Source organism: Stegostoma tigrinum, chromosome 9, assembly GCF_030684315.1.
Source record: "Stegostoma tigrinum isolate sSteTig4 chromosome 9, sSteTig4.hap1, whole genome shotgun sequence".
Taxonomy (NCBI): Eukaryota; Metazoa; Chordata; class Chondrichthyes; order Orectolobiformes; family Stegostomatidae; genus Stegostoma; species Stegostoma tigrinum.
The window spans coordinates 87390879-87415774 of record NC_081362.1 but is presented as its reverse complement, the minus strand read 5'-3'; the positions used below and the strand labels follow the sequence as shown (position 1 = coordinate 87415774).

The 24896-nt window shown below is 41.1% G+C and overlaps 1 protein-coding gene across 3 annotated transcripts in view; it reads left to right on the top strand.

Annotated features, from left to right (window-relative positions):
* fam120b (family with sequence similarity 120 member B) overlaps positions 1–24896 on the top strand; it is a 65668-nt gene that overhangs the window by 26979 nt on the left and 13793 nt on the right. For all 3 annotated transcript variants that reach the window (XR_009446186.1, XR_009446185.1, XM_048536303.2), the window contains exons 2-6: positions 1059–2116; positions 6135–6315; positions 10732–10845; positions 12670–12842; positions 14240–14332. Coding sequence is in view for 1 of the 3 variants with exons in the window: in XM_048536303.2 (XP_048392260.2) it covers positions 1103–2116; positions 6135–6315; positions 10732–10845; positions 12670–12842; positions 14240–14332 (1575 nt within the window). In the remaining 2 variants the exon portion in view is untranslated. The remainder of the gene's footprint in view (positions 1–1058; positions 2117–6134; positions 6316–10731; positions 10846–12669; positions 12843–14239; positions 14333–24896) is intronic.

The following is a 24896-nucleotide window of genomic DNA, read 5'->3' as shown; positions in this document are numbered from 1 at the left end:
GTGTTTCAATCGAGCCTTCACCAACCACACTCTCCAACAGTTCATTCCAGATTTTAAGTGCTCATATGACATCAATTTCTGATCATTTCTCCATTTCTCCTTTTGCCAGTTAAATCTGTGCCCATTCATTCTCAATTCTTCCACTAGTGGGAACAGCTTTTTGCAATCTATCCTGACCTTATGACTTGGAACACCTCCATCAAATATCCCTCCACTTACATTTCTCCATAAAAAACAGTCCATTTCTCCAAACTATCCATTTCCCTGAATTTCCTTATCTCTCATTCATTGACCAACTGGGTATCTATCTTGTGCTCATCAATCCATTATATCATGATTTCATATCCTTCTATGTTCAGCTGTCTTTTATCTCAAAGCGCCAGTATCTTCTAGAGGGGCCTAGACATTTGACTCCTGTATTTGCATGTACATTAGTACTTTCCACAGACTGCTTCAAGGTCCCAGTATTTGTGCTGCGGGTATACAGTTTTATAATGTGACATAATTTCCCCACTACCTTGGCATATTTTCTGCACTGTGACCTTTCCATTTTACTATCCTCCAGAGAAAAGTATTTAATCATGTCAAGCATTGGTTTCCAATTAAGTTAAAAGTGAGCCTTTTATATGAAAGTTGAGCTTTAATATTTAACATTCTGTTGGACCCTAATAATCTTGAAAGACCTGGGCCCACCCTTTGCCTGATATGAAAGATTATTCCATCACACATTTTTCAGAGAAGTGTGTGGAAGTTTACTTTAAATCTGTGAATATTTACCCTCAGCTAACCCTGCAAATGTGTGTCATCCAACCCTGCTAACTTTTGGCGGGGTGGGGGGTGGGCGATGTGGGGGTGTGGGGTGGGTGGGGGTGGGGTGTTGGGGTGTTGGGGTGATGGTCACACGGAGCATGCACCGTTGTTGCATTGCTTTCACAGCGACAACAATCAGGGTGAAAACACAGACAATTGGCTGTGAACCACATTGGATTGTGAAGTGTAAAATATGAATGTAAGTTTTTTTTCCTTACAACTGATGGTTCGTTTTCCTTTTTCTCCAGACTTATGATGCTGTTCTGTTTGGGCCCATTGACTGAGAGCAGCAATGGGTGTGAGAGGCCTCCAGCAGTTTGTGGAACATGCCTGTCCACAGTCAAACATGTGGGTGAATTTGAAGGACATGGCAGAGCAGCATCGCCGCTTGCATCCTGGGCATTCTCCCGTTGTGGTGGTGGATGCTATGGGATGTCTCCGGTCCTGGTACACTGCAGAAGCCTGGGTGCATGGTGGGCAGTGGCGTGAGTACTTGCGGAGCTTGGAAAACTTTACAGCTGCTTTTCGATCCCTTGGCATTGAGTTGGTGTTTATCTTTGATGGGGTAATAGATCAGAAGAAAAGGGACGAGTGGGTTATGCGACGGCTGAGGAACAACAAAGAAATCGCAAAAATATTTCGGCATATAAAAGAAAAGGCCAGTCAGCCAGGAAGAAACATGTTCTTTATTCCCTCTGGGCTGGGCACATTCACTCGCTTTGCCTTGAAGTCTATGTGCTTAAACACCATGTGCTCCCTGCAGGAGGCTGATTATGAAATCGCCAGTTATGCCAGGTTAAATGGTTGTATGGCAGTCCTGGGCCAGGACACAGATTTCCTCATTTTCGACACGGTGCCGTATCTTTCAGTTAAAGAGCTGCGTTTGAATAAGATGACAACGATTATGTATTCCCGAGAAAACCTCTGCCATTCCCTCCACCTGCAGCAGATGGACCTGCCGCTTTTAGCTTGCCTTCTCAGCAATGATGTGGTGCCAGAAAAAGCAGTAGCAGGTTTGAAGCAGCAATGTTTGGCTAGATACGCTCCACATAACTCCAAAGCGACTAAGAGAAAGGAGATAGTCGAGGCAGTTGCACATTATATCTCTGGTGTGACCCGTTCGTATGATGGATTGAGAAAGATAGAGAGAAATCTGCAATGCACTTCCAATGAAAGACTACTGGAGCTGGGAATGAGAACTTACTTAATGCCCGGACAACACTCACCCTGGCTTCCTCACATTGTGCCATCTCCAGAGACAAGCCAATGTGAAAACACCATGTACTCAGACCAAAGGATTTTACAAGTGAGTACAGTATAGTTGATGTTGGTTGGCTTGCCGAGCTGATTTGTTGCTCCACAGAACAACAAACCAGCTTAGTGAGCCAACCAACCTCAACACCCACAACCCGAGCTACAGACGTACTCCAAAACCTTAAGTACAGTATATAATCCACCATTTATATTTCAGTGAAGCTGGTAATGTATGCTTCTTGTAAAGCATTGATGGAAAGTGAACTGGCTGTATCACAGCTATTAAGGTGACAAACGCAAGGAAACAGACCATTGTATTAATAAATTCAAACCATTTTTGTGATATGGTGACGAACAGGGAAACACCTATTTAGCTGAGGAACATAATGAACCACCACTGTCTTGATTCCAAGGTGTTATTTGCATCAGGCTGGTATAATGAAAGGCCATTTGTCCTGAGAAAGCCAGGGTTATAATCAGCTCAGAGTGTGAGTTTGTGGTGCAACAGTAGCACACCTGACTCCAGATCAGAAGGCTGCATCTTCAAATCATGTCAGGCTAATGCAGACTCAACAAGAACGCTCTTGTGGTGCAGTGTAGTGTCCCTGCCTCTGTACCAGCAGGTCAAGTTGCAAAGGGTCAAATCCGACCTGCCCCAAAAACATGATAACATATCTGAGTGGTTTGATTAAAAATATCTATAATCAACTCAAAGTCAATATTCTAACTATCTCGGCTGAAAAGAATTAATTAGGCACAACTACAGTTGTTTTTTTTAAATAGACTCCCGATAGTTCTGTTGTGCAAGCATTATTTTGGCGCAATGAACTCTCTATTCACCCTCCTGCATTTCTGTGACAAATTCCACAATTTTTAGGATGTCCCAAATTGTTTTGAAGTATAGTCACTGCTGAGAAGTGGGATATGTGAGCATCAATTTTCACAGTCAAACTTCCACAAACAACCTGACATCTATCATAAATGCCCTTCTTCAGTACCAAAATTTCCACCTCTTTTGTCATCCAGGAAGCTCTGGAATAGTCAGCCAAAGAGAGACCTAAGAGTTCAGGTGCACAATTCTTTGAAAGTTGCGTCACAGATAGGCAAAGTAGTAAAGAAGGCATTTGGCACGCTTGCCTACATTGCTCAGTCCACTGAATATAGGTGTTGTCACATCATGTTACATTTGTCCAGGACCATTGTTGAGGCCACTTTTGAACTACTGTGTGTAGTTTTGGTCAACCCGATATGGGAAGAATATGATTAAATTAAAGAACATGCAGAAACGATTTACAAGGATGCTACCGCATCTGGAGGGTTTGAGTTATAAGGCGTGGCTGAAAAGTGTGGGACTTCTTTCACTGAGCATAGGATGTTGAGGGGTGACCTTATAAAGGCTTATAGAATCATGAGGAGCATGGATAAGATGAATAGCAAAGATCTTTTCCTTTGGGTAGGGGTGTTAAAACAAGAGGGTATCTTTTAAGGTGAGAGGAGGAAGATTTAAAACTTAGCTGAGGGACAATTTTTTGGTTCATATGTGGAATGAACAGACAGAGGAAGTGGTTGATGCAGGTACAATTATAACATTTAAAAGACATTTGGACAGGTACATTAATAGGAAAGGTATAGAGGGATATGGGCCAAATGCAGACAAATGGGACTAGTTGTCGGGCTCCTGGAGACAACTCCTAAACTCTCCTTCAATTAGTGCTGTGGGATCTTTAATGTCTACCTGGGTGATAGCAAGTGCTTCATTTTAACTCTGCATCTGAGAAATGATGCTGGAGTCGATACTGTGTAGCATTTCACTGACGGTATTGCAATCATAGTTCCAGGCTCCATGAGCTTGAACACAGAGAATCAAGAACAGCAGTATAGTGGGAATTCAGGTACAACTTCCAGGTTCCCTTCAAAGTTGCATGCAACCTTCAACTGTGGTGATTTATGGCATTCTTCTATTGTCACTGGGCCAACCATTATCACAGAGTATCATCAACACAAGGATTGCAGTGGATTGAGAACAAAACCCACCACCTTTCCTCGTGTGAGGTGGGAAATATGTGTAGGCATTGCCCACCTCCTGTTCATGGTTTTTAAAATGATGGTCACAACGTCTAATTGACAAGGGTGGTTAATGTGGGAAGTAGTGTTACACTGGTGCAGAACTGCTTCCTCCATTGGGTATTGAACATCAGCAAATTGGCAGGCAGTGTGGCGTCATAGATCTATATATAATTCGTGGTATCTGTGAGCTGGAAGGGCTTAATTCTGACACTCACAGATCAGTAACTAGTTCCCTCTGCAAAATGCCTCAGCACCAGACTTAAAAGAACACCCTCACTGTTTGCCTTTTCCCATGCCTCTCTAAATGATATTAATTGACCCCCACCCACTCAGAACTTTTCCAATTCACTCAATAGAAAACCTTCACAGGAAGCAGACAATGCAAAGTGAACAGGCTTCAAACCTCAGAAAAGCTGCCTTATCAATCTCTCTGTTAACTACTTCTGTGCATTGGGCATAAAATTTGGAATGAGCTCTTAGTGGAAGTATATTTCAGTGATATAATATGAAAGGAGTGGTTTGTTCAGGTAGACCGAGAGTAATCAATGACCCTCAGAGGGCAGTAACTGTATTGGTTAGTTGATCAATGTGATTTATTCAATTGATTTGATTGTTTTAAACTGATAGAGTTGAAAATAAATTACATTTGTAGGTATTGGACCTTGTCATTATATTTATTATTGCTAAACAAAGTGCGATAAGTGACACTAAATCTGTGTTGTCTCTTAGCGCTATCAGTGCTCACTTTAAGAGTTGCAGTTGACATTTATTTCTCATGTACACTGTAGACCAGCTTTAGCTCAGTTGCAGGACTCGTGGTGCCAGAATCAGATGTTCATGGACTGACAGCTAGAGATTTGAAATATAATCTGGGTCCGTGCAGGACTTGAGAAGAATTTCATTCATCCAACATCACTGGAAACAACCCTGTATTGTGGGGTCTTGCTATACTCTGTTTCCTCCATTACAACAATGGCTACATCTCAAGAGTATTTCATTGGCTGTAAAGTGTTTTGGGATGTCATGACGCTTTGAAAGGCCTTATATAAATGCAAATTAGTTCCTTTATCATTCACCCTAACTGAAGCAAGAGAAGGGCTAAGATAAACACACATTAAGATAAGTTAATTTATAAAAAGAATTGTTTAAACCAGGCTTGGTGCATGGGATACATCAGGGCATGATATCTGTGGCCCACGGCTCCAAAGGGCCTGTTGTGTTTGGGCAACAGAGCAAGGCTGGCACCTAGGAGCAGCAGGAAATTCTGTGATTTCTGTTCTTGCCCTTGATTTAAACTATGAAGTCTTTTCCAAACATATCAGTCTTTCCAGTGGAATATAAATGCGTTTTGAATATTTTTTCCCCAAAACACTAGCCACATGACGTCCTGGACCTCCCTCCCTAACAGCACTAAAGCTGTTCCGACACCACATGGACTGCAGTAGTTCAAAAAGGTGGCTCACCAGCACCTTCTCAAGACCAGTTTACAGATGAGTAATAAACGGTGGCCCAGCCAACAACCTCCACATTGTACAAATTAGTGAAAAACTTTACAGTTTCACTGAATAAAATGATGCAGCACTTTATTCCTATCTTACTCTAGCATTTGTTTGAAATTGCTTAGAATTCATGCCACTTATAATTTAATACGTAATGGGTATTCATTACTTGCTAAACTCGTGACATCCCCACCTGTAGGAACAAGGGAAGCAGATTGCTGACAGCATCCAAGTCATCACCATTCTAACTAAGAATTATATCACTATTGCTTCACTGCCATCATTCAAAATCCAGAAACTTCGTCCCTCGCAGCATTGCAGGAACATCTTCACTCCATCAGTTGTGGCAGGTTAAAGATGCAGCCAACAAGGGCATCTAGGAGATTGGCAATAAATGCCAACCTTGCTAATTATGCCTGCATCCAGAGAATGACATTTCTTTTTACAATGATGCAGCTTTCTTGTTAAATCTGTGTTTTGACCCTTATTTTTAATTTTAAAAAGTTTGCAAGGGAGCGGCACATCAAAGCAGAAAGCCGTGTAGTTTACAAAGTTCTGAAGGCTCGGGAAGTAGATTGCAGCAATTCTCTGGAGGACGAGTTGGATACTGAACTTCCAGGACAAGCCATTGTTTACCAACCTGCTCGACAGTCCATTTATGGCATTATTCTCTCAGCTGAATCAAGTAAGGATTTCTGTTGATACTTAGAGCATTCTAAAGGCAGATGATGCAGTTTCATGAAGAACAGCAAGTTTTTGAAAATTTCCATACAAGTATTTATACCTGCTGATAGTAATAACAGTCTTGGTGAATCTAGTGGAGTTATTAAGCCTGACACATGAAGATGTTGAATTATCATGCATAGATATACATCAGCTTGAATCCTCAGGTTATTAACTATAAGATGAATTCTGAACATGCAGTTCCTAGGGTACTCAGCCATTAAATGGAGATCAGTTTTATCACTGGAGCACAAAATCCTGCCTCACTAGTCCCCCTGATGTCACTTGCTCCTTTAAACAGACTACTATATAGAAAAACAATGCAAATAGACACTCAGAACCAAAATAATCGCACTGTACTTAGTGTTTTGAAGAAAAGGGCTAATCTTTTTCGAGTACTCCACCTTTTAAATGTCTTACCTGGCACAAACTGTCCAGGTTTGTATTTGTAAGCCAGGTCTTTTGTGCTTCTCCTAGAAAACTGCATGCAAGTTGTTGCAAAAAATGTTTATGCACAGTAGAAGAGGTCTTTGATAAATTAATGTGGTGTTCTTACCCAAATCTTGTGAGTCCCATAGACACAATGCAACCTTTTCTTCCTCACTCAAGTGGCTAAGTTTAGAAACGTAGGAGCAAAACAACAACAGATGACCAATTTTAATGCAGCAAGATGCTTGACAAAAGCATTACCAATGTAATGGCTCACTGGGGTAATGTCTGGAAAACAAGGCCCACTTTTCCTGGTGTCATCACAAATGTGAAAAGATTTAATCAAATTAACCAAAGTCCCTAATTTACCTAACCGATGAGCTTAAGTTAAAAGAAAATACTTATCAGATTTCTGTACTAAACAGAGAACTTTTGTGGAAACAGATTGTTTTTAACATATCGCAGAAAAGAAACATAAATTACTAACGTAACACTCTATAACACACATTCTACCCTTTCAAAAAATTCCCATACACAAACAAACAGACACATATATCGACAAGAAATAATGGGAACTGCAGATGCTGGAGAATCCAAGATAACAAAGTGTGGAGCTGGATGAACACAGCAGGCCAAGCAACATCTCAGGAGCACAAAAGCTGACGTTTCGGGCCTAGACCCTTCATCACCCTTCAGAGAGGGTCTGATGAAGAGTCTAGGCCCGAAACGTCAGCTTTTGTGCTCCTGAGGTGCTGCTTGGCCTGCGGTGTTCATCCAGCTTCACACTTTGTTAATATATATCAACAAGACTCCCTTGAAGTGGGGGACCTCAATTGTCCAAACATAGTCTGGAATACTGTTAGTGTAAGAGGCAGCAAGGGGTAAGTGTTCCAAACTTGTATTGGAAACAGTTTCCCACGGGAATATGTCTGGTCCAACAAGGAAGGATGCATTTTATATACCTGGTTGTTCCAAATGAAGTGGGCCAGTTGTCAGGATGGGCATATTTGGGAAACAAGTGATTAATGTATCTTAAGTTTCAGGATGATGTTGGAGATTCATGTGTAGCAATCCAGAGTAAGAGAAGTCAGTTATAGAGAGCAGAATTCAATGGGGCAAGAACAGAACTGAGCAGGATTGATGAGAATAAGAGTTAATGGGAAAAGTCCTATTTGAACAATGGGTGATCTTCAAAGAGCAGGTGGTTCGAGTACAGCTGAAGTATATTCCCAAAGCGATTTACAAGAATGGTTCAAGTTATGAGGATAGTTTGAAGAAGTTGGGATTGTTCTCCTTAGAGAGAAGAAGGCTGAGATGGAAACTTTCAAAATCATGAGCAGGCTGGACGGGGTAGATCAGGAGTAGCTGTTTTGGTTTGTAAAAGACAAAAGAATGAGATTTAATGGGCAATGCAATTGAAGTAAGGCTGATATGAGAAAAAACTTTTCACACAACAAATTTTTAGGGTGTGGATTGCACTGCATTGTGGAGGAGACAGGTTCAGTTAAGACATTGAAGAGGGCATTGTTTGGTTATTTAGATAGAATAGTGCGCAGGGATATGGGAGAAAGGCTGGATTTTGGCACTATTTGATAGACCAGCACAGGGAGATGGCCCGAATGGCCTCCTTATGCACTGTAACAATTCTGAGAGTCTTTGAGGACATGACATAAATAATACAAGTGGGAAAGGAACAGAAAATAACAATGAAGCATAGTTCTGGCACCAATCTGGATTGCAGGCCTCAATGAGATGTTTTCCTTCCATTGCCTTCCAGTTCTTTTTGACTCTTTGAGAAGAATTCAAGGGTATGGACACACCAATTTTCGAACCTTTTTTTTCACTAGCTGGGGATTCGTCCTTTCAGTGCCTGTGAGAGTTGTTTTACCCATCTTACTTTCAAGAAGGGAATTTATAGAGAGAAAGAGGAGTTTGCTGTTTGGGATTTCCTTTTACTTTTCCACTCATATACAGAAGACAGAGATGTTTTCTCCTTATCAGCCAGATGTGAAAGACAAAGCTGCAGCCATTCTCCCACGAACCAATCAAGATGATGTTACAATGCTGCATACTCCTTAATGTGCTCAACTGATCGAGATTTTAAAAAAAAATTCTAAGTCTCTGACAGAGGAAAATTACTCCTGGACACACATCCATGGAGCTGAGGTGACTAATATCCATGAAGCATCCACACTGCTTGAATAGGCCCTCCTTGTAGATACAGCACTCACTAGTTCTGTTAACTTCTTTTAAAACATCTTCCATAGTTCATTGGTTTAAAGCAGTATAATTTTCCTATTTTTAACTCCACAGCCCAATAAATAAAAGTGGCCCTTAAGTCAGTAAAAAAAACGACACACATAGAATTAATAGGACAGATGAGTAAAAGTTTGGGTGAAAGGGGTAGGTTTTCAGGAACATCTTAATAGAGGGCAGAGAAGTAGAGAAGAGACTGAGGATGGAAATTCCACAGAATAATGCCAAGGTAGCTGGTGGTTGAGTGTTTAAAATCTGGCAAGGTGCTAGAATTGAACTCAAATTGACGTCTGGTACCTTTGTAGGGCTGGAGGAAGTTATAGAAACGGAATGGCACGACAATGGAGAATTTGAAAGCAACGATGAAAATTTTAGAGTTGAGACTTTACCAAACCAGAAGCTGGTATCGACTAATAAGCACTTTGGGATGATGGGCAATGGGACTTGGTGAAGTTTTGAATATGAACAGCAGAGCTTTGACTCAAAGTTATGAAAGGTAGAAGATGGGATACCAACCAGTAGAGTATTGGATTGGTCAGGTCTAGATGTAACAAAGATACAGAGAGTCCCTCATCAATGGTCCTATTCTAATAAATCAGCTCCTCAGCTTCACCTGATGTGCTTCATTTGTAAGCTAAGGCAAGGTGCATCAGCAGGCTGTTTGCCAACCAAACCCGGTATTGATCTTGCTTGGCAATAATGTAACCATTCACAACAAGTTAGCACTTTGGAATGAAAACCCCAACTGTATCTTTCTTCCTTTGCTGGTGGAGCTGGGCTGACAGAAATATTATTTCAGTGGCCTGTTGCTAAAGTGCGATTAAAAGCTGAATGTTGAAAATGGTTTCTCACGACTTATTTCTCAAATGTGGATCTGTGAGCAGCAGATATTCTCCATTACCTTGTTTATGTGGGGACTGGCTGTTTTCCCATCTTTGACCCTTCCTATTTATCCTTATTCTACTCCAGACATGTGCGGTTTCAGTGGGCTGTTGAATAGTAACCAGTAGAAGGAGTGCTCCTGGACAGATTTTCTCTGTTGCTGCCCTAGCAGTTGATCCATCACGGAAGATCCAATCATGGTCATTCTAATTAAGTTTCTCATTAATAACATTTGGAAAGAAAAGGTCCAAATGTTCGGGCCAATATAGAAAGACCATGGGCAGCAGCTCGACAGAAGGCCCTTTCAAAGAGCCAGTACAGGCTTGATGGGCACAATGGCCCTCTCTTGAGTGAAAACTGAAAGAACTGTGGATGCTGTAAATCAGAAACAAAAACAGAAATTTCTGTAAAAGCTTAGCAGGTCTGGCAGCATCTGTGAAGAGAAATCAGAGTTAACGTTTTGGGTCTGGTAACCCTTCCTCAGAACTGAGAAAGTGTCGCCAGACTGGAAACGTTAACTCTGATTTCTCTTCACAGATGCTGCCAGACCTGCTAAGCTTTTACAGCAATTTCTGTTTTCCTCTCTCGAATGAAGTAGGTGCTCCTGTTATCATTCAACCTGTAGTGGTCCCAGATGCATTGTAGCTCAAGACTATAATTATTAAGATAGCTCTTTCACAGAGTTGGCCCGGGCATGTAAGACTGGATGACTTCCTTCCACATTGTAAAACTCCTTGAAGGTGTGCTCAGGTCAACTTAAGGTGACATCCTGTGATAACTGATAATCTTGTTTAAATTTTTTTGTATCTAGAAGGCCAACCTGAAACTACCAGATCATATCCATTAGTAAAGGAGTGGTTTGTATATCCAGGCAACACGCTGCAGCAGCCAAACCTTGTGCCAGCACAACCACCTAATCTACCAGGTACCACACTCATTACCCTCATGTGTTTCAACATGTGTCTGTAATTAAGAAAGCGAATGTAATGTTGTCGTTTATCTCAAGAGGGTTGGAACATAAAAGCAGCGATGTGCTTCTGAGACTTCATGAAGCTCGGGTTAGGCCCCATTTAGAATACTGTATCCAACTTTGGGCCCCACGCCTCAGGAAGGACATACTAGCCCTGGAGCGTGTCCAGCGGAGATTCACACAGATGATCCCTGGAATGGTAGGTTTAACGTATGATGAACGGCTAAGGATCCTGGGATTGTTCTCATTAGAGTTTAGAAGGTTGAGGGGAGATCTAATAGAAACTTACAAGATAATGTATGGTTTAGAAGGGGTGGACGCTAGGAAGTTGTTTCCGTTAGGCGGAGAGACTAGGACCCGTGGGCACAGCCTTAAAATTAGAGGGGGTAAATTTAAAACTGAAATGAGACGACATTTCTTCAGCCAGAGAGTGGTGGGCTTGTGGAATTCATTACCACGGAGTGCAGTGAAGGCTGGGACATTGGATGCCTTCAAGGCAGAGCTCGACAAATTCTTGATCTCAGAAGGAATCAAGGGCTACGGGGAGAGTGCAGGCAAGTGGAGTTGAAATGCCCATCAGCCATGATTTAAATGGCGGAGTGGACTCGATGAGCCAAATGGCCTTACTTCCACTCCTATGTCTTATGGTCTTATGGTCTAAATTTGGCGAACAAGCAGAAAGGGCTTGCACTGGTGCCTTTTGTGCCCTCAGGATGGTTCAATTAACCTGTTTTAGGATGGGTTGAGAGATTGTTGGTATATCTAGCTGTGCTGAATCTGATTTAGGAATGCTTGGTGCCAACATTAATTGCCGATTAAGTATTCCATTTACGAGCACTGTATCCCTTAACCTGATGTATTAATAGTGGGGTTAGCTGGGAAAAAGCATGTGATGGAGTTTTATTGCTGTACAGCTGCAAGAAAGAAATTAAATCCTGTGCACGTGTTTCACAGGTATCCGTAAGTGACTATTAAATCATATTAGCTTAGCATTACTTACAGTATTAAATACAATTCTGTTGTAACTTCATTGTAATTTCTTCCCAGTTTCTAGAATGGAAAACTGCTAGTTGAGGCAAAAAGGAAAATTATGACTTTGGAACCTAAAGTAAAAGCAGATAGTGCTGGAAATAAGCAGCAGATCTGACAGCTTCAGAAAGAAAAGTGGAGCTTTAAAGAAACAGCTAACCTTCTTGAGCTGAGATCCATGGTCAAATCCCAGGGGTCCCATTGCTGAAAGTTAACCCGTCTTTTTAGTTTATAGATGCTAACAGACCTGTTGTATGTCTCTGGCACTCAGTTTTCATTTGAGTGCTCCTAGTGCGTATGTTCCCTAATTATCGAATAAAAAGAGCTTTCTGAGATGCTGCCCTCAGCACTGACCTCTGTAAGCTCAGAAAATTCTACTCCATTTGGTAGTGGGGGAATTCACAAGCAGACGTCTGCACGTGTGCAGTTTCCTGCAGAGCCTCAAAGGATAGCAGGAGCCCTAGATGATATTTTTCTTTGCTCTGACAGGAGCAGTGAGGCTAATTCTCGTGGCCCTTCCACTAATCGAGCCACGGTCGGTTAACTTGGCAGAGCCTTCTCGTCTGTTTGCATCAGGGCAGCTCTTGTCTTTGCTTTTGTGTCATTCTTTAATTTAAAGAGGGGACTCATAATTTCTGATGTGGGAGCTTAACTGTTACCTCAAAGCTGTGTAGTTGCACTGCAGTAGATCCAAGTATGTTTGAATGTGCTGAAGCAAGTGGAAACCAACTGCAAATGTTTTATTTGCAGGAGGAATTCCGGATTTACAAACTTTGTGGCTGACAGAAGGGCCAGAGGTTAAGAAATTACGTTACAGCATATTTCTCGCATGTTTTGGCTTATACGATTTTGCTGAGGGGTTACTTCCACTTGAGCCTCCCATTGCTGCTGTTTGCTGCCTGCTGACCTATGTTACAGCGCAGGTAGGCAGAAATGATTGTTCTTTTTGATCAAGCCCACTTATTTGTAGTCTTAATGGTATAATAGATAGAATATGAGTTTCTACAAGCAAGTGTAAATCTTGCAACTCAATAGAAAAGTAGAAGTGCAGTCTGCAACTCAGGTGGGGGAGTGTTAGATTATGCAGGGAGGGAGCGAGAGATTAGATGAGGTAAGGGGGAGATTAGTGAGGTAGAGAGTGAGACTAAACATGGAGGAATAGAAACACTTCATCAGCACAGGAGGGTGAGAAACAGGAAAATAGCTCATGATTAGGTAGTGGGAAAAACTCTTCCAGGAAATACCTATTGTGGTTAACTAATATGATCACTCCCCCAGGAACTTTAATGATAAAAGTAGCAGTATTAAGGCTGCACCAGGAACTGTCAGTATTTAAAGCAATAACACAAGGTTTAAACTGTGCACTTTGAGAACTGCACTCTTTAGATTCCATGACATAGGCAGCAATAGAGATCACATCATTTGAAAAATGCAGCTGAAAAATTGGAGAAGAGCATTTTAATAGAATTAAAGAAGATGAGCAAAATAAAACCTGGAAGGGGAAGACTTGGTTGAATTGAAATTATTGTGAATGTCTGAGAGATTGCAGAAGTATGTTACTGACTCTGGGTTGACATTAAAGGAGAGCTTGCTCTATGATGAGATAAAGTAGTACGTGTAAACAGGATTGTTAATTTAGTGAAATGTCAATCAATTAAATATAAACTGAGACTCCGTAAAATGATCCAGAGTCATGAGTTGGTAAATACATTGGAAGACGATTTCATGACTGAAAGTGTTGGGGATGCCCCGAAAGGTTGTGCTCACCTGAACTTGTTGACATTAAGTGATTCAAATGAAAGTCATGACACTCTTGGGAGGTAGTAACCACAGAACGATCAGATTTAGCATGATCTCCTGGTAGGGTGGAACAACGCAGCATGATGCTTATGTCAGGAAGAAAAACTGACATTCACATAGCGATTTTTCATGTCCACCAACCATCTGAAATTGACTTACAGCAAATGGAAGTACTTCTAAAGTGTGGTCATTTTTGTAATGTGGGAAGTATGGCAAACAATTTTGTGCACAGCAATCCCTGTCAAACAGTAAGGTGAAAATGACTAGTGTTTTTTTTGTGATGCTGTTTGTGGGATAAATGTGGAGCAGGCATGATTAGCCTGCAGTTCTTTGAAATAGAACATCTATTGCATCCACCTGAGCTGACAGATGGAGCCTCAGTTTAATATCAAATCCAAAAGTGGCATCTTAGACATTGCAGAATCTCATCAAAGCTGCACTGCCTGCTTTTATTTTTGTACTCAAGTGTTGGAGTAGAATCAGAACTTTATGTTTAAAAATGCTTCATTGACTGTTTCAGGTAAACACGATCTGTTGGGAGGACCTGGATGCATATTTATCTCAGGCTCTCATTATTCGGGACAAGACAGCTGATCAGCTTGCTCATATAAAGGTACGTGAATGATTCTAGTCATCTGCTTGATCTAATGAGAGAGCTGCGCTGTAGGCTGCAATGACTGCAGCAATTTTACCTTAACTCGATCTTGGTAACTTCCAATGCATTGCATAATAGGGAACACAGTGACTGTGCCATTATCCAGCATATAATTTCTGTGCTTACCTTTTAATGTTCCAGCAACAAAAGAAAACTTTGTTAAATCAAAACTGCAGTATAACCTGACCCTTGTTTGTAAATGGTTACTTGTGACAAAACAAATACTGCCATACCACAAAGGAACTGTATGAATGAGTCATTGGTGCTGATAGCATGCTCAGTGATATAAAAGGAATTAATGTTTGTCTTTTAAATATTTGACACAAATACTACTAACACCTCCTATTCTTCCAATAACTGGGAACTTGCTTCAAGAGTTCACTTCCTCCCATTGAAGTTAAACCAACCCCTTCATCTGGCCTTCCAACCTTCATATATTTGGATCCTTACCAGAGGTCGTTGAGTCAGACAGCATCTCTATATGCTACTGTCTCCAAACTCCAACAAGTGTTGGAAAACATGGTATTTTGTTGCTTACTAGTGATGGCATAGGGCATGACTGAGGACAGACATTGACCAGTGAACAAAATGTCTTAGTATCAATTTCACAAGCTTTTGCAAATAACAGCAATCCATTTAATCTGCTTTATTTCCATGATTATCTCCTTAACCCATTTCTTTGCAGTCCACCTTCAAAGCAATATTCACTGGTTACCATTTCTAGTCTTTGAAATGCTGTCCACTCATTGGCAAAGTTTTCATTAGAATTAGTCAAGAAAATGAGAATTTAAATCGTTTAGAGAAGCACAGGTACAACTAAAAGACGTAGTATGGTTTACAATACCTTTTGGAAAAAATCACAAGGAAGTACTAGGGTTTATTGCTAGAAGTTTTGCAGAAATATGATGCCAAACTTCTATAAAACCTTGATTAGACCACACCTGGACTACAGTTTATAGTTCCTATTGTCAGATTATAAAAGCATTGGAGAGGATTTATGAGGATGATATTGGAACAGCAAGACTAAATCTATCAGGAGAGGAGGAGTAGGACAGGTTCCTTTGATAGAGTAGACATAGAGAAAATATTTCTAATTTTGGGATAGAACAAACAAGGAACTAACAATATAAGATAGTAAGCTATGTCAACATATGGAAGAGGGAGATGGTGGTATAATGAGGATGTCATTGGACCAGTTATCCAGAGACCCAGCTAATGCTCTGGGACCATCAGTTCAAATCCTGTCATGGTAGCTGGTGGATTTTAAATACAATTAGTAAGTCTTGTGATAAAAAATGCTCGTCGAATGACAACCCATTGTCAGTTGTTGCTTAAAAAAAAATCCTGGTTCACAAGTGTCCTTTCTTTAGGGAAGGAATCTGCTGTCCTTGCCCAATCTGAATCCGTATTCATTGGTTGCCTTTCAACTGTCTTCAGTTCGAGAATAATTAAGGTTGGGAGATACGTGCTGGCCTAGCCAGTGATATAGTCATCCTATAAAAGAATAAAAGAAGTTTACCAAGAAATTCAGTAAGGAATTCTGGCAGACATTCTTTACTCAGTGAGTGATGAGAATCTGGAATTTACAGGAGGTAATTGAGGCGAATTTCAGGAGAAGCAAAATAAGCATGCAAGGGAGAAAGGAATAGAAGAATATGTTGCTGATGGAGTTAAATAAGGAAGCCTGAGAGAAGACTTGAGTGGAGTGTGAGTGCACTGGTTGGACCAAATGTGTATGCGACATAAGGTCAGTCTCTGGAGGTTTCATTGCTCAGCACAGTTCTTCACCTTTGCAAAAGGAGAGATAAAGGACCAACGTTGGAGGAGATCACATTTGAATATAGAGAAGAAGGCCTTCTTATAACTGATCAGAGGAAAATATTAGTTGTTAAAACCTAACTAGTTCATTAAATCCTTCCATGCACAGAAAACGTGAGGTCTGGTCTACAGCCCCATTCCATTAGGTTGATTTAAAACCCAATGAAATGGCCCAGCAAGCCACTCCCTTAACAATGATGGTAAGATTGCTTTCATTTTACTTTCTCAAAATCTACCTCTCCAACTGAACTTTTGTTCACTTGATTTTAAATCACCATATATCATAAGTAGACGGGGTAATTAAGAAGGCATTTAGCATGCTTGTCTTCGTTATTCAGACCTTTGAGTAACGGATTTGGGATGCCATGTTGAGGTTGTACAGGACATTGGTGAGGCCTCTTCTGGAGAACAATGTCCAGTTGTGCTTGTCCTGTTATAAGAAGGATATTATTAAATTGGAGAGGGCTCAAAAATGATTTACCAGGATGTTGCTAAGAATGGAGGCCTTGTGTTATAAAATTAAGCTGGATAGGCTGGGACTCTTTTCACTGGAGTGTAGGAGGTTGAGGGTGACCTTGTCGAGGTTTATAAAATAGATAAGCTGAGTGACAAGGGTATTTTCCCTAGTGTAGGGGAGTTCAAAACTAGGGGCCATCTTTTGAAGGTGAGAAGGGAGAAAAGGACATGAGGGGCAACTTTTTTACACGCAAAGTGGTTCATGTGTGGAACAAACTGCACAGAAAGTGGTGGATACAGGTACATTTACAATATTTGAATAGGAAAGGTTTGGAGGTATATGGGCTAAACAAGGGCAAGTTGGACTGGTTTAGTTTGGCATCACAGTCGGTGTGGACTGGTTGGACTGAGGAGTCTGTTTGCATGCTGTATGACTTTATTGGTTATATAGTTCAGTGTCAAGATCTACTTGATTATGTCTTTACGTAGAGCTTAATTTTAATACGTTGAAGACACTATATCAACCCAGTTCTTTCATTAGGCTTCAGCAGTAAATTCCTGCCCTGCCCACAACAGGGCAACAAATAAAGAATATGTTGTGCCATGTACTTATTGTTCTGCACCGAATAATGCCTTCTTCCTTTATCTGTTTATCTGTATATCTCCAGACCACAGGAACAAATTGGGAGAAGGGTGTAATTCTTCTGGTCCCATTCCCTTGACCCAGGGATTTATGTAGCTTTTTCTCTGTGATCATAAAGTGCAACCTTGTCAAACTGATAATAATAAGACATTGGGAGGCCAGTGCATTTCCTGAAATGTTCGCATGGTGTTGGGTTTCTCTTTGTACACAGCCTGGTATTGTTTTATATTCACATTGTGCTAGATCTCACACCTCTGAATTGCAGCCACAGAGCAAGAATGCCAGAAAGATCATAACTTGCTGATGAACTAGACTTCTGTGTTGTGTGCAGAGTCAGATGGAGGGTAAATGTCAGAGCTTTGACACAAGGGTTGGGAAATGGGATTAATTGGGTAACTGTTTCAAACAGTCAGGACAGGTTCGAGGCGCTGAATGGTCACTGTCTGCTCTGAATGATATGGAATTATTGCATGGTCTACCAGTTTGTGGCAACTCACTGTAGAACTGGGACTACCCAATTTTGAGACTGCAAACAGAACACCAGGCTGATGCAGAAATGCTGCAGAATGTATGGATACTTTGTGAATCAGTCACTGAGCCACAAGCAGTCATTCGGCACACTTTCTGAATGCCTTTGTGGTTAGCAGTGTTTGAGCCAATATGCTATGCTTCAGCTGCCATCGCTAATCAGTAGGTAAAGTGCCGTTAGTGGAATTTTGAAAATGCAGGAGCTGCTTCATGTGGGATTGTTAACCTGTTTCACCCTGGATAAGATATCTCCAATATCCACTGACCTTGCAAGAACCTAAGAAAATGTTACTTTCAAACTGAATGGACCCGATTGTCACAGACAGTGTTGAGAACCCCTAACCAAGATCCATCAATCACAGCATCTGGGTCTGCTGGCTATTTGAGCAAAATGACTGCAGTAACAAACAGAATACTGCAAAAATCTTACAATTTATTTTCATTCTGATTCCATCTGCACTTTAGGATTGTGACAGATTTTCTTTTATTGAGGCAGTCAGAGAACAAAAAATGGACTGGGAGGTGCAGAGTGGTTTAAGGTGCACCTAGTAGATTTGGTTAATTGTCTAGAACTTCTGGGGTATAACCAGACCCTCATTATGAAGCCTGCCGTTAACAGTGTGGTTTCTACAGTAAGGCAGCTGAACTTTGACTCCTGACTTTCTTTTCTCATACTGTGTTACGGGGCAGTTGCTATAGTGCACACGACTCATTATAACACATACAGTGCTTGCCTCCAGAGGACTGTTGCTGTTGGAGTGAAGACAGATGAACAGCGAACGCTGTGTGTCCATTGTGCATACCAAATACGGCAGTGAAATAGTAGAATGTAGTTTTGAACCTGCCTGTGAAATATGCTTTAAGGTACCGACGCTTAGTTCAGACTGTGTAATGTTTCAGTCCTGTTCAAAAAATTCGGTTTCTCCATCCAGTATAATTAAAATGCATGCAGTTAACTCATTTTAAAACTGAAAATGTTGAATTTCTTTCCTCCCCACCCCCACTTTAATTTAAAGAAAAGCCAATCCTTTCATTAGTAAAATTTGCCCCTTGCAATCCCTCATTTGAACTGCACACATTCCATCGTGCTGGAGTGGGTAATTTATAATGAGAGTGACCTGCTGAGAAGGGGAAATTCTTCTCATTAAAAAATCTGACAGTGGCTGTACAGGCCTGGATGCATTGGGACTGGTTATTGGCAGGACCTGCGAAAATAACCTGATCCTCTGAGAAAAGCCCTTGCAAAACAATGGTTAAACAATGCTTAAGTGATCCAAGTGAGTAGTTAAAGGGGCTCAGAAGGGCTGTGTGTTACATGGGTGGGGCTAGCCGTCAGTGAGACAAGCATCAGATTGCTCTTTGGAGCTGCCTGTGTCAGCAGCAGCACCAGGTGTTGCCTGTAGAAGTGTGCAGTATTGCAGTAATCCGGGGGAAGGGAAGGGGAGGGAAGTGACCCAGGACACCTGCCTGTCATCTGCCACTGGTCTGGGGCACCTGCCATGGGGGTGGGGTGTGGAGAGAGGGTGGGGCATGACCATTGTTGCAGGTGGTCTGGAATGCAGCAACCACAGTATTACATCTGCTGCAGGTCTGGAGCACCTGTCAGGGTGGGACATCCAGTCATTGTTTGAACTCTCGGCAAGTTTTGCATCTGCCTAGAGTTTGTGTGATTTCCAGCAATAGACAGACAGCTGGCTGCAGTTCAGGGGTGCTCAGAGCTCAGTCAGTCTCTATCCTGCTGCTGATAATGAAGGAGTCTAAACGCAACTGCCAGCCTCTGGATTAGGCCAATATAAACACTCCTGGGGAATTAAATATGAATAACATTTGTAAGAAAGAGAAAGCTACATTTCCGTAATAGAAAATGAGGGCTTTTATCATAATCACTCTATTATCACTGGGTATTGTTGCAACAATTCTACATCTGACATCTATCAAAAGAAACACTGCATTAAGGCTGAGATTTGTGAGTAAAACAAAGCTAACTCCTTGTCAGCCTAAGGGGATAATTTACCATAAATTGCAAATCCCCATTAAAATATGTAGCACAGGATGAGTCCATTCAGTCCATTGAGCCTGTGCCAGCTCTTTTGAAGACCTGTGAATCAGTCCCATCCTCACAGACAAAACTTGCCGATTTTGCCATGATTCTGCAAAACTTTATCCTGTTCTCTTTTAAACACCACTGCTTCCACCACCCTTTTCAGATTATTGAACGCCCAATTTGAAAACCATTTCTCTTGGTATCCCACCCCCGTTCTTTTGCCAGTTACCTTAAAACATTGCCAGTCCTGCTGCAAGCGGAAACAGTTTTTCCCTATTAATTTTTATTAAGGCCCCACATCATTGTGGACAGTCTATTGCATTGTCATTATACAGTAGAGAAGTTTATTTTTATTCATTCAGGGCCTGTGGGTTTTGCTGATGAGGCCAGCATTTATTGCTTGTCTTTAACCTACATGTTAACTTTATTGTTTACTCCAAATATTGGCAACAAAAGGCCTCTGCCAGGCTGTTCAGATAAGCTCAAGCTGCTGAATACAGGGCTGGTTACAAAACAAACTCCTTAAGGTTAGTGCCAGCTTACTTGACACATCAATCATGTGACTCAGAGTCCAGTGATATAAACATAAACTTGGCTATTTACCATTAAACAGTTATTGAGTGGCTTTAAACTGGTTTTTCGGCTTCACCATATTTGAAATGTCTGGTCCCTGCGCACATGTACCGCTGACTGCCCTGGTATGCTAACAGTTAAGCTGGAAAGATCTGGCTTCAACCGTCGCTTTGTCCTAAGATGTAATGTAACTTTTTTCCAGACAGCAGGTTGTTGGGAAAGATAATAATCCTTTCCAATCGTGCAGGCAATTTTCTCATTCTGTGCTCCAGCAGGGAGCCTCGCCTCCAGGGAGCCCTTAACCAGAAATTCTGGTATTTTCAGATTCATGTCAATGATCATGCACATTGGTTATCCAAATCTCTAATACACCCACCCTGGGGTTCAGTTCCCCTGCCTATCGCACAAAGTCAGAGGATCGGCTTCCTGTTTCAGTATCCCAAATCTGGGGTGTTATGAATATGCAGCTCTCATCTAATCAGCCCACTTGTGTTTACAATGATTGTAACATACTCAAAATTCATTCAGTTGCCCAGAATTAAATTCAAAGGCCCGACCAATGACAGCAAGCATGCTAAATACCTTGTTAACCACACTGTCCACCTGAGAAGCAAATTTCAAAGAATTATGTACCTGAACAAATTTGTTAGAATTTTTTGAAAATGTGATCAAGTGTGTGGATGAGCGACGTTCTCTTGATGTAGTTAATACGGATTTTAGCAAAGCTTTTGACAAGGTTCCGCATGGGAGATTGAGATGGTTAAAGCACATGGAATTGAGGGAAACTTAACAAGATAATTCAGAAACTGACTTACTAATAGGACACGGAGTGTTGAGTGACTGGAAGCTGGAGACCAGCAGTGTACCACAAGGATCAGTACTGGGACAGTTATTGTTTGTTATATGCATAAATGATGTAGATGAAAATGTTGGGGGAATGTTAAGCAAATTTGCAGATGACAGCAAGAATGGTGGAATGGTCAACAGCGAAGAACTTAGGTGTAGGTTACAGAAAGATAAAGATGAATTGGTCAGATGGACAAACCACTAGCAGATAGTATTTAACCCTGATAAGTGTGAAGTGATGCGCTTTGGAAGAAGAAACACGGTGAGGGAGCATTTAAAGAATGGCAAGATATGGGTTGCTTTGAGGAATGGAGCCTACTCAGGACCCTTCCGTTAATTGTAGAAGCCCTGCCCTTGTTTGTTCTACCAAAATGCAATATCTCACTTTTATCCAAATTAAACTCCATCTGCCATTACTCAGCCCATTGACATAATTGATTAAGATCTCTTTGTAATCTTAGATAACATTTTTCGCTGTCCGTTGAACCACTAATTTTGGTGTCATCTGCAAACTTACTGACCATGTCTCCTATATTCTCACCAAATTGTTTATTTGTATGACAAGCAAAAGTGGACCTTGGACCAGTCCTCGTGGAGCACTGCTGGTCACACATCTTTAGTCCAAAAAACAACCCCCCACTACTACTCTCTGTCTCTTATTCTTAAGCCAATTTGGTATCTAATTGGCAAGCTCACCCTGAATCCCATGTAATTTAACTTTACTAGTTAGTCTACCATGCAGAGCCTTGTCAAAAGCTGCACTAAAGCCCATATAAACAACATCTGCTGCTCAGCCCTTATCAATCTTTTTGATTACTTTATCAAAAAACTCAGTCAAGTTTGTTATACATGATATTCCTCACACAAAACCATGTTGACTATCCCTAATCAGACCTTGCCTCTCCAAATGCGTGTAAATCCTATCTTTCAGAATCACCTCCAACAACTTCCCTCCACTGATGTCAGGTTCACAGGTAGTTCCCAGGTGTCTCCTTACAGGCTTTCTTAAATAAAGACACAACATTAGCTACCCACCGGTCCCCTGGCACCTCACCCATGGTTATAGCTGATACAAATATTTTTGCTAGGGACCCCATAATTTCTTCCCTAACTTCTCTCAACATAAACTTTGTCAGGCCTTGGAGATTTATCAACTCCTATGTTTTCTAACACTTCATCTTCTGTAATGTGAGCTGTTTTCAAAACATCACTTTTTTTTTGCGTTCTCTAGCTTCCATTTCTTTCTGCAAAATAAAAACTGACACAAAATATTCATTTAATATCTGTCCCATCTCTTGAGGTTCAATATCCCATATGTGACCTTATTGATCCTTAAGGGGCCCTATTCTGTCTCTAGTTGTTCTTTTGCTCTTATTGTACTTGTAGAATCTCTTTAGATTATCCTTAAATTTATCTGCCAAGGTTATTTCATATACCCTCTTTGCCATCCTGGTTATTATGTTCTTCAAGAGATTCATTTGATCCCAGTTGTCTTAGTCTAATGTATGATTCTTTCTTATTCTTGACCAGAGCCTCAATATCCTTATTCATCCATTGTTTCCTACTCTTACCAGCCTTACCCAGCACTATAAAAGGAACATAATGCCTCAGAACTGTCATTATCTCACTTTTGAAAGCCTCCTACTTTTCTGATGACCTCTTATCTGCAAATAACTAGCTCCAATCAACTTCTGAAAGTTCTTGTCTCATATCATTAAAATTTGCTTTGTGCCAATTAAGAACTTTAACTTTTACAGAAGGCTTATTCTTTTCCATAACTGTTTTAAGACTAACAAAATTATGATTACTAGTCACCAAACGTTGCCCTCCTAAAACGTCAGTCACTTGCCCTGCCTTATTTCCCAAGAGAAGGTCAAGTTTTGCACCTTCTCCAGTAGGTACATTTACATATTGATAAAGAAAGTTTTCCTGAACACACTTTACAAATTCCTCACAGTTCAAATCTTTATCACAATACAGTCCTGGCCAGTGTTTGGAATATTAAAATACACTACTAATACAACCCTATTATTCTTACATTTGTCAGAGATCTCTCTACATTTTTGGTCCTCAATTTCCCTCTGACTACTGGGGGCTTATAGTCCAATCCAATCAAGGCAATCATCCCTTTCTTATTTCTGATTTCTATTCGTATAGTTTGACTGGATGATCGCTCAAAAATATCGTCTTTAATTACAATAGTAATTTTTTAATATCAAAAATACAATGCCTCCTCCTTTCTTGCCTTCTTTTGTATTCTTCCTATAGCATCTAAAACCTGGAACATTGAGCTGAGAACCATCCTCATCTGTCTTTCTATTTTTACTGCCACTCAACACCTCCTCCCCCCGACCCTCTCAGTACTAGTTTAAAAGATCCTGAAATAGAACTAGCAGATCTCCCAGCCAGGATATTGGCCCCTTTCCAGTTTGGATGAAATCCATCCATTATGAACAGATCTTCTCTGCCCCATTGATCCAAAAATCTGAATCATTGCACGTTACACCATCTCTTCAGCCATTGACTTACCTGCCCTCTCTTTTTATTCCTAGTCCTATTAAAATGTGGCACTGGGAGTAAAACAGAGATTACTACCTCTGAGGTTCTGATTTTTAGCCTTCTATCTAACCTCTTAGAATGATACAGCATGGAAACAGACCCTTTGGCCCAACTTGTTCATGCCAACCACGCATCCCAGTCCTGGCCCATATCCCTCTAAACCCTTCCTATTGATATATCCAGACAGATCCCTTTTAAATGTTGTAATTGTACCAGCCTCCACCACCTCCCCTGGCATCTCGTTCCACACATGTACCACCCTCTGTGTGTTACCCCTTAGGTCCTTTTTATAGCTTTCTCCTCTTTTAAGCCTATGCCCTCTAGTTTTGGACTCCCCCACCCAAGGAAAAAGACCATGACTATTTACCCAATCCATGCCCCTCATGATTTTATAATCTTCTAGAGTATATTCACTCTACAAAGCCTTAACCCTTTTCCTAACTATATTGTTCTTAGCAATGTATACAACAACTTTGGACTTCTCACTCTCCCCTTTAACAATATGCTTCAACCCCTTTGAGACGCCCCTAACCCTTACACCAGGAAGGCAACATACCATCCTAGATTCACGTTCATGGCTGCAATGTCTCCTGTCAGTGCCCTTCCCCTGTAACAATTATTCTTTTAAATCTTGACAAACCCCGCTTAACATAAGATTCATTCTTCGTGCCAAGATCTGACTACCACTTATATTTTCCTCTGAGAGACTATCCCCTTCAATAGTACCCAAAACTTATGGCCCAACAAAATCCTCAAGTCCACACCATTACCATAAGTACCAGATTCCATGGTTTTATTCCCAGACTCCATGCTATTACTCCAGCGTAGCCACTTAAAGTGTTGCAATTCCCAGTGCCAGACTCTGAAATAAAAGCTCCAGGTCATTCAGTGGCAATGGTGTGATACACTTGTTCAGCTCCTTCCGGAATGCATAGAGTATCATTCTGTAACAAGAGGAGCCATCGACCCTTCATTTTCTTGTGTTTATAGAGTAACAAATACCTCACATCCCTGTCAAGGCAGGTACGCATCGGGAGGTCTGGAGCAGAAATAGT